This window comes from Mus pahari, chromosome 13 (genome assembly GCF_900095145.1).
Source record: "Mus pahari chromosome 13, PAHARI_EIJ_v1.1, whole genome shotgun sequence".
In the NCBI taxonomy this organism is placed as follows: Eukaryota; Metazoa; Chordata; class Mammalia; order Rodentia; family Muridae; genus Mus; species Mus pahari.
The window spans coordinates 58,296,502-58,308,442 of NC_034602.1; the positions used below are offsets into that span (position 1 = coordinate 58,296,502).

General features: G+C 43.1%; 1 protein-coding gene across 2 annotated transcripts in view; it reads left to right on the forward strand.

Moving 5' to 3' along the window:
- Nucleotides 1-5,289: 5,289 nt before the first annotated feature.
- The window catches only part of Slc30a9 (solute carrier family 30 member 9), a 49,995-nt gene continuing 43,343 nt past the window's right edge, over nucleotides 5,290-11,941 (forward strand). Inside the window, exon 1 of one of the 2 annotated variants that reach the window (XM_021210238.1) lies at nucleotides 5,290-5,524. In XM_021210238.1, coding sequence (XP_021065897.1) covers nucleotides 5,422-5,524 — 103 coding nt within the window. In that variant the 5' untranslated portion in view covers nucleotides 5,290-5,421. The remainder of the gene's footprint in view (nucleotides 5,525-11,941) is intronic. The other variant, XM_029545140.1, reaches the window with a different exon arrangement.

Genomic DNA, 11,941 nt, shown 5'->3' on the forward strand with positions numbered 1-11,941 from the left:
GGGTGCTTCAGTGAGTTTGTTCCTTATTGTAAGGAAACCAAAGTGGTCAGGCTTGTTTACAGCTTCCCAGGCACAGCCAAGGCCTCACCGTCTAAAGGCAAAACCAGACCATGCTTTGGCCTCCCTTCTGCAGCATCTGCTCCTTCTAACAGAAAACAGGGCAGGGACGGGATTGTCTTCCTTCAGTTTCTCTAGAACAATGTCCAAAAGTAGACGAGGCCTGGCCAAGATCAATACTAACACTGGCATACTTTCAACTGCTTTTTTTTTGGGGGGGGGGGTTGTTTTTTAAACAAGCAGAAGAGTGATGTCAGCCAAGTGTCTCCAGTGACACGAAAAGGAATGTTTAAGGTGTTAGGAAAAAGTAAAACAACTGAGGAATGTGTTTATGTTGTTGAAACAATCCCAGCAGTCAGGAAGCTTCGTTCGTCAGGAGTTCCTGCCAGTTCAAAGCCAGCCTTAATGAACAAAAGGAAAGATGAAATAATAGGAGATAAATGGGTGGGGGGGGCGCTAAGATTTATTTATATTGAGAAGGAAGGGAAGTTGACCAGAAAATGAGGAAGTGCACTGAAGTCACTGTCTAGGGTAGAAGTCGGAGAGATTTCATAGAAATTTCATCTTTATCCTTCTCAAAGAAGGGTTAGATAGAAAAGGAGAATTAAAACTGTGTAGCTTTAAATTTCCATTCCTTTATTCACTATGCGTACTCTATGCTATTACCTATAGTGAACACATAGGGTAAGAAAATGAGAAACATCCGCAGTCTAAAGATGTTCACAGCACACAGGGGAGACAAAGCTCTAACCTGCTTGACTAAGACTCTTAGGAGGCACAAGCAGAGAGCCTCCTGCTTTCTACACTTGTCATTTTTCAAGCTGTAGTTCCTTTAGCTGTCAGCCCTTTAGTCATGAAAAATTTTATCCTGGGTACTTAATTTTAGTCCTCATATAAACTTCAGTTTTAGTTCAAAAACTCCCCATCTGGTCAGACTAGATCTGTGTTTCATCTCTTTGCAAATGCTCCATTGAGATCCTGTTTATGAAACAAAACGCCTGTGACCAGACTTCCCCAACAAACATATCCAGTAATATTGAAGTCAATGCACAAGAATAATCCTCCCTTGGCTGTGGACATGGCTCAATGGGTCAAACTGCTTGCTGCATTAAGGCTGATGACATGAATCTGATGCCCAGGTCCCACATAAAGGCAGGAGATAACTGACACCACAAAGTTGTCCTTGGACCTTCACATGAGTAAAATGGCATGTGCTCTCCCCATCATGAATGCACACATGCAATAAATAAAATGGAAAATAAGAGAGACTGGCAAGATGGTTCTGCAGATAAGGCACGTGTCGCCACACATGATGAATGAAATAACCTGAGATCAATGCCTGGAGCCCACCTGGTGGGAAGAACTGACTCCCACAAGTTATTTTTCTGCCTTCCAAAGGCACACTACCATCTGCTCACCTACACACATGTACATACACATACACCTACATAAATGTGATTTTAAATATAAAAGGTAGAGATAGAGGAAGATACCTGACACCAACCTCTAGCCTCTGTACAGTACACACATGCATATAATGCACATAGAATAACAAACCCTTTGCCTTCTCCTTGCCTTACAACATGCTTTTCAGAACATACATATTTGGAGTGACAGAGGGCCTGAGTCTGATTTCATGTTCACATTCATGCTGACTAGAGACAAATGTCTCAGCATCTCTGAGAAGTGGACGCAGGGATTAACAATGGTTTGAAACAATATGAACAGTTTTTCACAAGCAGGAAAGATTTGCTTATACATAGAAAGCGTGTCTGCACAGCCATTCTATCTCTGACTCTGGTTGTGTGGTGGTGACCAACACCCTTGGTTGTGGTTTGACGGTCCTTTTATACAGCCACATGTAAACCTTTAAAAAATGTTCAGGTTGGTAAGGTCCTTCCACCCTAATCCTGAAGGGGAAAAGAACACAATTCCCGCAGATATATCTGTACTCAAAATTGGAAGCCTCGGGTAGAACCATTCTCTTTATTTTGTAATGAGTCATCTAAGTCCATTTTCCAGATAGATTTCCAGCCAGGTTTGTTTAATGAGTAGAACCACCATTGTCCCAAGACTAGACAGGATGAAGCAAAGTACAGCCAGCTAGATTTAAAGTGTGATAAGGGCAGCAACTTCATTGGAAACATCTTGTAGAAATTATGGTGTATGAGAACCATGAGTGGCACTTTGTCATTTTCCACTTCCGCTTTTGTCTGTCTGATAAAAAAAATAGTACAATGTAAGCATCTGTTTATAACATAAATTCTCAATTTAGACAATCTAAAATCATAATCACACACAGAATGTCTGAAAATGACCTAGAGGTCCCTTTGATCTACATTCCAGAAAATATAGACTACAGTAGCAAGGTCTTTTGAAACGCTTTACATTTTCTTCCAAAGAAAGTAACCACTGATTTAGAAAGTGAAAGGTGGCTGAGGTACAGTGAATTCAAAGGTGCACAGTGACTCCAGGTACACAGTGAGTGCTGAGCTAGCCTGGGCTACAATGTGAGACCCTGTCTCAAAACAAAACCCCCAATCCAAAGAACAACAAAATCCTTGTGCTGATTCTCATTAAGCTTTTATAAGCATATATTAATAATATATAGAGGGTTCTATTATGACATTTTATGTGCATTTTATGTGTATTATGATCATATTTACATACCTGTTACTGTCCTCTGCCCACTCCCGCCGATCCCCTTCCTTTTCCCAGTGAGCTTTTCTGTTCTGCTTTGTGCCTGTCTCTGTGAGTGACATCCATCGAGTTTCATTAGGGTTGTTTACAGGTGAATGGGTGATGTTTTGCTTTCAAATGTCTCTCCCTTCCCCCATCAACCATTGTGTAGAAACTCTCAGGAGAGGGCAGGACCTCAGGAGCCCTTCTCTTTTCCTGACACAGTGTTGATGCGTCCAGTCTTGTGAGAGTACTCACAGCAAGTGTGGGTTCAAGGGGGCATCAACCATGTCATGTGTGGGTTCAAGGGGGCATCAACCATGTCATCCTGGAAGTCTGTGTTTTCCACTACTTCCCTCCACTTCCTCTGGTTTTTACTTTTAATCCACCCCTTCTTCCAGAATGTTCCCTGGGCTTTGGAAACAGTGATACAAATGTTTCAGTTTATGGCTAGGCATTCAACAGTCATTTATTCTCAGTTCTTTGATAGGCGTTTCTGCAGTCATCATTGACCATTGCAAAAACAAAACAAAACAAAAACAAAACAGCTGCTCTGTTCAAAGCTGACAGTAGCACTACTCTATGGGCACACCCACATACAATTTAGAAGGCAATTTAACTAGAAAAGCCTATCCATTTGTTGGGGTTCAGGAATTCGCCACACACACCATCTCAGTTAAGCAAGAATAGTTTATTGAACACACTCCATAATACTGGATGGCCAGGTCCACAAGAAGGAAAAAGCTTAATTGTGGCTCTAGTCTGCTCTCAGAGTAGACTTTCAATGGGAAAAGAATAGGTACAGAAGTTTAAAGGGCAAGGAGGGGAGCAGTTGGCTCACTAGGCAAAGTATATCAGTAAACCTTTAAGCTGATGGGTCCTGAGTAAGGGAGGTGGGCATGTGTGGTAAGCGGGAATTTCAGGGTATTGAGATAACAGCTCATGAGTGTTATAATAACTTTTTAGCTTATTAGTAGCATTCTTCACTGATAGCCACAAAAACCACAGTGAGCTCATACATAGGTGCAGGAAGGGCTGCCTGGTGGTCAGCTCTGACTCAAGGTGTTTTAGACATAATTCATGTTGACCTCTGATTTGATGGAATTTCTTAAGATTAGCAAACCTCATACATAACATTCAGAACATACAGGACAAAGGCACGTTATGTGGTCAGCATGTTCTTGAGCCAAAGTCACTTCTTCGTCAGTGACTGGCAGGCATGGAACAAAATGGCTACAGGTATGGGGGGGGTGTCAGGCCATAATACATTTATCCAAATAGCTGCAATAGCTTTTCACTAGAGACCACAACCCTGAAAGCCATGGACTTTTTGTTTGTTTGTTTTTTTGTTTGTTTTTGTTTTGAGAGGGTTTCTCTGTATAGCTCTGGCTGTCCTGGAACTCACTTTGTAGACCAGGCTGGCCTCGAACTCAGAAATCTGCCTGCCTCTGCCTCCCGAGTGCTGGGATTGAAGGCGTGTGCCACCACGCCCGGCCATCTATGGGCTTTTGACCTGCTTAACCTTCCCAGAGGTGGATTCCCACCTGTGAAGGGAGCCTCAAGTCCACTCGAAGTGGTGGGTTTCCCCATTTCTTGATTTGCACTCATTTTCCATTTAAAATTTTATTTTGCAGTACTCTCACTAAGCGATTTAAATTAATCTTTAAAACAAGTGGGGGGCTGGCGAGATGGCTCAGTGGTTAAGAGCACCGACTGCTCTTCCAAAGGTCCTGAGTTCAAATCCCAGCAACCATATGGTGGCTCACAACCATCCGTAATGAAATCTGATGCCTTCTTCTGGAGTGTCTGAAGACAGCTACAGTGTACTTACATATAATAAATAAATAAATAAATCTTAAAAAAAAAAAAACAAAAAACAAGTGGACATACATTCCATTCTATTTGGTCAGGCAGGTATTGACTTAGCCCCTGGAATACAGTAGTGTAACTGTACTGCACAGGATCCAGTATCCATATATCTATTCTCTATTCCGGGAAGACAGTAATTTCAGTGGTGGTATTTTGAAGAAAAGTGTACAGGGCAACGATTTAAAAATGAGAACCACATTAATTATAATTAGGGTGGTGAAAGGCTTAAGCTAAGAACTGAATGAACCTGACATGACAATGGTTAAAAGCAGGCGAATGTGTTCAGGTTTCTTTCTCTCTGGGACCAGGCTGTTTGAAAAATTGCTCCATCTTCGCGTACACATAGCGTCGCGACTTCTAATTTTACGCACGCCTCTAATTTTGTTCTACTACGGCCGGGAAGCTGAGGTTGAGTGATAATCAGCAAGGTGACCACGGTGTTGGACAGAGCGGTGCCCGAGGGTTCAAAAGGAAAGAGGACAGAGGCTTCAACCCTGCCTTCTCCTCCTGCTTCCCACGCCCCGGCGGCGCTTAGGAAGACGGTCTCCCCGGACGCGACACGGACTCACGAACGCCAACATAGTCCGCAGCGGACACCGTCCTGCCCCGGGGCTGGCCAGAAGCCCCGCCCCGCAGCCGGCATATCCCGTCACTTCCGCTGTCGCGCCACACCCCCACGACTTCCGGGTCGCCGAGGCCGCCGGCCGCGGCGCACACATCCGTGCTCGCCGGGGTCCGGTCTATGGAGTCAGTTGGCGCGGCAGGCGGCTCGGAGGCAGGAGGCGGTGTCCGAGTGGGGGCCTCTGCCCCGCCAGGATGTTTCCGGGCTTGGCCGCCGCCGCCGCGGCGCACAGGTGCAGCTGGGCGGCGCTGTGCAGGCTCGGTGGCGGCCGGGCAGCGACCCGCGGCCGCAGCCAGGGTGAGTGACGGACCGGTGGAGGCCGCGCCTGGCCCCGGCAGTTGGCCCGCCCGCTTGCCCTTCTCCAACCCCAGACAGAGCCTGCCGGGCTCTCAAGGTCCTCACTGATGTCCCCTCGAGCCTCGGTTACCGGGGTGGGGAGCAGCCCGCCTAGGGACACCCTGAGGCTGACCTCCAGACCGGGAGGTCTTAGGTAGGGCACATCGCGGTGACCCAGGGTGACCCAAACAGGCCGTGGGAAGTGGCGGATTCCACCAGCTTGGAGGGTCCCTGGGGCTCGCCGCCGCAGTTCCGCTGCTGCTTAGGTTGAGTGAGGTACTCCCGCGCTATACTTCTTCTTAGTGCCATCTCGTTTTCTTAAATCTCCCCTAAATCAAAGTGGATGTCACATACGGATCTTTTAAGGTGAGGGCTTCTCACGGTTATCGAATGAGCAGAGTCTGGGGACAGGAAACCCACCGAACTTTGCGGTTATATCGAACAATCCTTTTGGTGAAAACAAAAAAAAAGTGTCTCGTGAAACTGTACATAACCCTGCGCGCGGGGTGTGATTGAGAGTTTTCATTTTCTTCAACATTGCTTTCTCGGTCAGATTCAAGTTGTTGGAGGGTTTCTAAAGTAGCGTCAAACCTGTAAGTTCTGTTTCCGTTCACCTCCCCTTGTTCCCGTAGCTTGACAAGTCGTAGCTTGACACGGAGGACTCATAGCAGAGTCCAGGACCAAATCCACCGCTAACCCGAGCCCCCAGGTTCTTGGGATTTGCAAAGAGTGGTTACAGAAACATTTCTCAAACATTCACAGTCACCCTTCAAAAACTTTGAGTGGAAGGCAAAAGCTGCAGCCATTCAGGTTTTTGATAAAAGCTGTCACACACTCCTGTGCTGGGCAGATAAGGTAGAATATATTCATACCTTATTAAAAGCTGGTTCCTAAGGGTGCAAATGAATTGATTGCAATAACACTGTTTTAGTTTGTTGTTAATGACAGAATACTGTAGCTAGTTTTCCCATAGTGGCAGTATGCCTCTTATGAACAGAATGAGTCCTCTGTTTAAAACTCCAAATAAACTTAAGCATATTACACAGAAATTCATATAGTGGCTGTTAAATGTTGTTCAAAGTGCCCCTTCAGTGTTGGTGAGGTGAGTTGCAGTAGTGTAATTTGTAATTCTTATTCTGGGTAGCTGTCACTGGGCCTAAAATGCTGGGCTCTTTGTCTCATTCTCTGCTGCTCAGATAGTAACTACCCTGTCTCTCCATTTAGAACTACTTTGCAGAGTTCTTTTAGGATGTTTATTACTACAAAAAAATGTAATGTTTTTAACAGTTAACACCTTTTTAGATTTAAAGCATCACCTTTGTGAAAGTTTTGTTACAGTATTTGAAAGAGCAATCAAAACTATGGTTAAATTTAAAAATCCTTTGGAGAAAGTGTGCTATTTAAGTTGGATGCATATTACAAGAAAAACTATTTGAAGCTTTTTGTCTTGTTTTGTTTTTGTTTGTTTATGTTTTGGGGGAGAGGGAGTTGGGGATCCAAAGCCAGATGATTTTCTTTGAGAAGAAATAAAGTTTAGTTTCTGCTTCTAGAATGCTTACCTGTCTAATGAAGTCTTCTAAAGGATAAACAGAGGCGGTCAGGTATGGCGGTTCATGCCTTTAGTTCTAGCAGAGGCAGGAGGATTTCTGAGTTTGAGACCATCCTGGTCTACAGAATGAGTTCCAAGACAGCCAGGGCCACACAGAAAACTTCATCTCAAAAAACCAAAATGACAATAAAGAATAAACAGGAGGAACCCACTGACTGATACAAACCCTTAAAGATGGGAAATCTCTGTGAAGTCAAAGAGAAAAGACAGTATTCAAGAGCCAGGCCGCAGCATGTAGTTTTGGACTATGTGGTAGCCTTATTTTAGAAAGTAAAAACAGATTAATATACTTTAGCTAGTATATATTCTGGCATATAATTTTTAAAAAAATGTTAAGGTGTCTCCCATTTTGTGTTGTCTTCAGAGCAGTATGTATTTCACACAACCCATCACAGTCTGGACGGAGCACACTCAATATGGCTGTAGGATAGTATATACGACAATACAGTAATGGGCAGAGGAATGGTTGAAGGTTGACGAATAGCATGCAGAGAGCATGTTCTACAAACATTAAAACACTTGTTTTTAAACATGTTTATGTAAAGGATTTTACTGCTATCTGTCTATCTTGCATTGGCCAAGTTTACTCCTTTTTTGTCCAAAGATTTCTTTTATTTATTTGTTTGTGTATGTGCACATGTATGTTCCAGAATGTGTGCACATAGAAGCCAACAGAGGTCATTGAATCACGTGGAGCTATAGTTATTGGCATATGCAGTACTTAGCTGCTAAGCCATTTTATCCTCTTAAGGTTTTCTTACTGATGATGTGATATTTTTTATGGGAGATGCAGAAACTCTCGTGTACTGATTGGCAGCAGAATTGAACACTGATTTAGGAGGTAGTTATTCTCTGTGTAAAAGGAACCTTAAGAGGTTTGTGCCCTGTGACCTCTAACAGTTGCATTGAAAATAATTTACAGGGGCTGGTGAGATGGCTCAGTGGGTAAGAGCACCCGACTGCTCTTCCNAAGGTCTGGAGTTCAAATCCCAGCAACCACATGGTGGCTCATAACCATCCATAACAAGATCTGACACCCTCTTCTGGAGTGTCTGAAGATAGCTACAGTGTACTTTTTTTAAAAAAAAAGAAAATAATTTACAATAAATAAATACATACAGAAATGTGTATCTCAGTTCATTATTAATACATTATAAGTTTATTTGTAGTTATAGTATTTATATTATATTAGATGTTTTTATTGATTTTTACCTCCGTCCCCATTTTTTTTTAAGATTTATTTATGTTATATAAAGTACACTGTTGATATCTTCAGACACACCAGAAGAGGGCATCGGATGTCATTACAGATGGTTGTAAGCCACCATGTGGTTGCTGGGAATTGAACTCAGGACCTCTGGAAGAGCAGCCAGTGCTCTTAACCACCGAGCCATCTCTCCAGCCCCTCCTCCCCATCTTTTTGAGACAGGGTCATAACATTTAACCTAGGCTGACCTCCAACTTGTGATCTTCCTGTCTCTATCCCCAAGTCTTGGGATTGCAGGCTCTTTTTACTTTTTCTTAGCAAATGTTGAAGTAATTAAGCAAGACAGTAGACCTATAATCCAAGTTGTAGCACAGGGAGTTGTCAGTGTGTGCTTTTGTTGCCTTTAAAAAAAAAGTGAGAGATGGCCTTCTTTATGCTGTGTACTAAAACCATATCAGTCACATTCTACTGGGCTGGGCCTCTCTATCTTGCTTACAACTTTGCTGACTAGTTGAGTAGGCAGGCTTTCCTGCAGCGTTGGCTAGCAGAAGGGACACCAGTAAACCGGGGCTTCTGAGTGTTCATATTGGCAGACTGTCACAATCTGACAGTGCAGTTAATAAGATCTCTTCTAAAATAAATTCATTGCTTTAACATTTTTACGTGTACGAGTGTTTTGCCTACATGTATATCTGTGTATCACATGTGTGCAGTGCTCATGGAAGCCAGAAGAGAAGTATGGGGTCCTCTGGAATTGGAGTTGCAAAAGTTCGTTAGCTGCCTTGTGGATGCAGGGAATTGAATCCAAGTCTCTGGAAGTGCTCTTAACCACTGAGCCATCTCTTCAGTCCCCACTAAGATCTTTTTTTCTTTTAAGATTCATTTTATTTATATGAGTGCACTGTATCTGTCTTCAGACACACCAGAAGAGGGTATTGGATCCATTACAGATGGTTGTGAGCCACCATGTGGTTGCTGGGATTTGAATTCAGGACCCCTGGAAGAGCAGTCAGTGCTCTTAACTGCTGAACCATCTCTCCAGCCCTCCATTAAAATTTTAATGAAGTCCAGATAGCTTATTGGTAGTTGTGTTTTTAGTTTCTATATCGTATACTTTTTTTTTTTTTTTTTTTTGAGACAGGGTCTCTGCAGAGCCCTAGCTGTCCTGGAACTCACTACGTAGATCAAACTGGCCTTGAACTCAGAGATCTGCCTGTCTCTGCCTCCTGAATGCTGGGATTAAAAGCGTGCGCCACCACACCTAGCCTATTGTACACAATTTTTAAAATACAGAAAAGTAATTTAAAAATTCCATATAATTCTGGTAGCTTATCAAGTATAATTTTTAGTGATTGAAATCGTATTGAGTTAGACTCCCTTTTTCATGTTACATTATAAAATGGGAATTTTCCCTCATCTAGCAAGCAAGGGGTTTTTTGTTTGTGTTTTTGTTTTGTTTTGTTATTCTCTCACATATTGTATTCCAACCACAGTTACCCATTCCTTTCCTTTCCTTCTCCCAGTCTCCACACCCAGACTTCCCCTCTCCCTCAGATCCACCTTATGCCTCCCCTCAGAAAATAATAGGCCTCCCATGGACATCAACCAAATAGGACATAACAAGCTACAATAGGACCAGGCACATACCATCACATCCAAGACTGGACAAGGCAACCCAGTAGAAGGAAAAGGATCCCATAAGCAGCCAGAAGAGTCAGGGACAGCCCCTACTCCACTGTTCAGATTCCCACCTGAACACCAAGCTACTCAGCCATAACATAGGTGCAGAGGGCCTAGGTCAGCCTACTGGCCCTGCGCTCCGTGAGTCCCCACGAGTCCCAGTTAGCTGATTCTGTGGAGCAGCCAGTATTAGCATTCTTAATCACAGCTATGCACGTATTCAGTTTTTAATAAGTCAATGCTTTCAAATTTGGAGGGAAGAAAATACTGAAATACTCTCTTAGGTAAGGAGACTGATATGTAGACAGCAGGTTACAACCTTGGCTCAAGTCACAAAATTAGCCAGAAACTAACCCAAACCACAAGATGCCCTTTTGTTTTTAATGCAGATGAAACATACATAATAGACTGACTTGTCAGTTTGCAGGAAAGACAGTAGATTGTCTATTGTTATCCTTAGTTTCAAATGAAAGCCATATTTTCTCTGACAGCTGAAGTCAATAAGTAGATGACAAACTAGATTGGTGAGAGGGCAAGCAGTAAACAGTAGCAGTGGCTATCGGGAGTCACAGAAGCAAAGTAAAAGCAGAGACTTGTGACTAGGCCTCTCCCTGATTGTCATGACTAAACTGGTAACGTGCCAGAAGCTGCAACTTAGATGAAACAGCCCTGCTGATGCAGCAATGAGTAAACCCTGTTCAGGCTGGGAGAGCAATGAGTGCCAGACAAAAGACTAATATTCCATATGTAGCTAATTTTAGATCTCACCTTGAAGAAAGGGTGTTAAGATTAGGAAATAAGTTTTCCTATATTTCTGCCAGCTGGAGTTAATGAATTCAGCAGTTCACCCTGCAAGTGATTGTTTTCCATTGCTGGGTTAGAATCCTATTGGTTTCATTGAGTCCCATGTGGGCCCATGTTTTCAGTTGTGTATTAATGCTAAAGGTATGCTGAAAGCTGTTGATACCTGAAATACCATTGGAATTCAAAACTAAAGGATGTTTCCAGACAGCTAGTTAGGGAGCTAAGATAACTGTAAAGTATTAGAAGGATTTGAAGAGACCTCTACTGGCCAGAAATAAGGCCATTTGAGCATTACTCAACTCAATGACTGAAATGGATTGAAATATACAGCAAATCATACTGAATCTGGAATTGTAATGGTATCTGCAAACTAAAACCGTGCCACCTCTGCAGTGTGCCAGGTGACACACTTACCATTTTGAGAGTTGGTGCATAAGAAGGAAGCGTTAAGGCCTGAGGCTGACTTACACTGGACTCCTGAGTAACCTCAGAGCGGAGATTTTCTGTGCAAAGGCATTCTGACTGAGTGAAGAAGTAACCATATTAGAAGGCTACAGTTTTAAAGCTGCTCAGTGAGTAAAGGAGTGTAGCATTGAGTAGCAGTACACATTGTCGTAAATAAAGGGAAAATTAGATACTAGATGAGTTTGGTCATGACCAAATCTGGGACCCAGAGCTCTGCTGCTGAGGTGCGATCCCAGCCCAGAATAAGCAGCCCTTAAAGAGACTTCATCTCTACTTCCAAGGTTTTTCCTCATCAACTGAGTTCAGAAAAAGCCTTTACACCCACTGCCATGTGGGATACATAGAGTAGGTTAGACACTGCTGTGGGAATTCAAGCAATAAAGTTCAGACTGGAAAACTACCAGGGCAGAAGTTCAGATGAACAGCTTAGTTTATTAATATTTAAACAATTTAAATTGAAAATTTAAATACATTGTATAGCTTTAAAAATGGTTCAAAGAGATCTCAGGCGCAATATGTGGGCCTTGTTTGGGTCTGTCCACACAGAAATGAAAAATCAGGTGGGTGTGGTGGCACAGGCCTTTAATCCCAGCACTCGGGAGGCAGAGGCAGG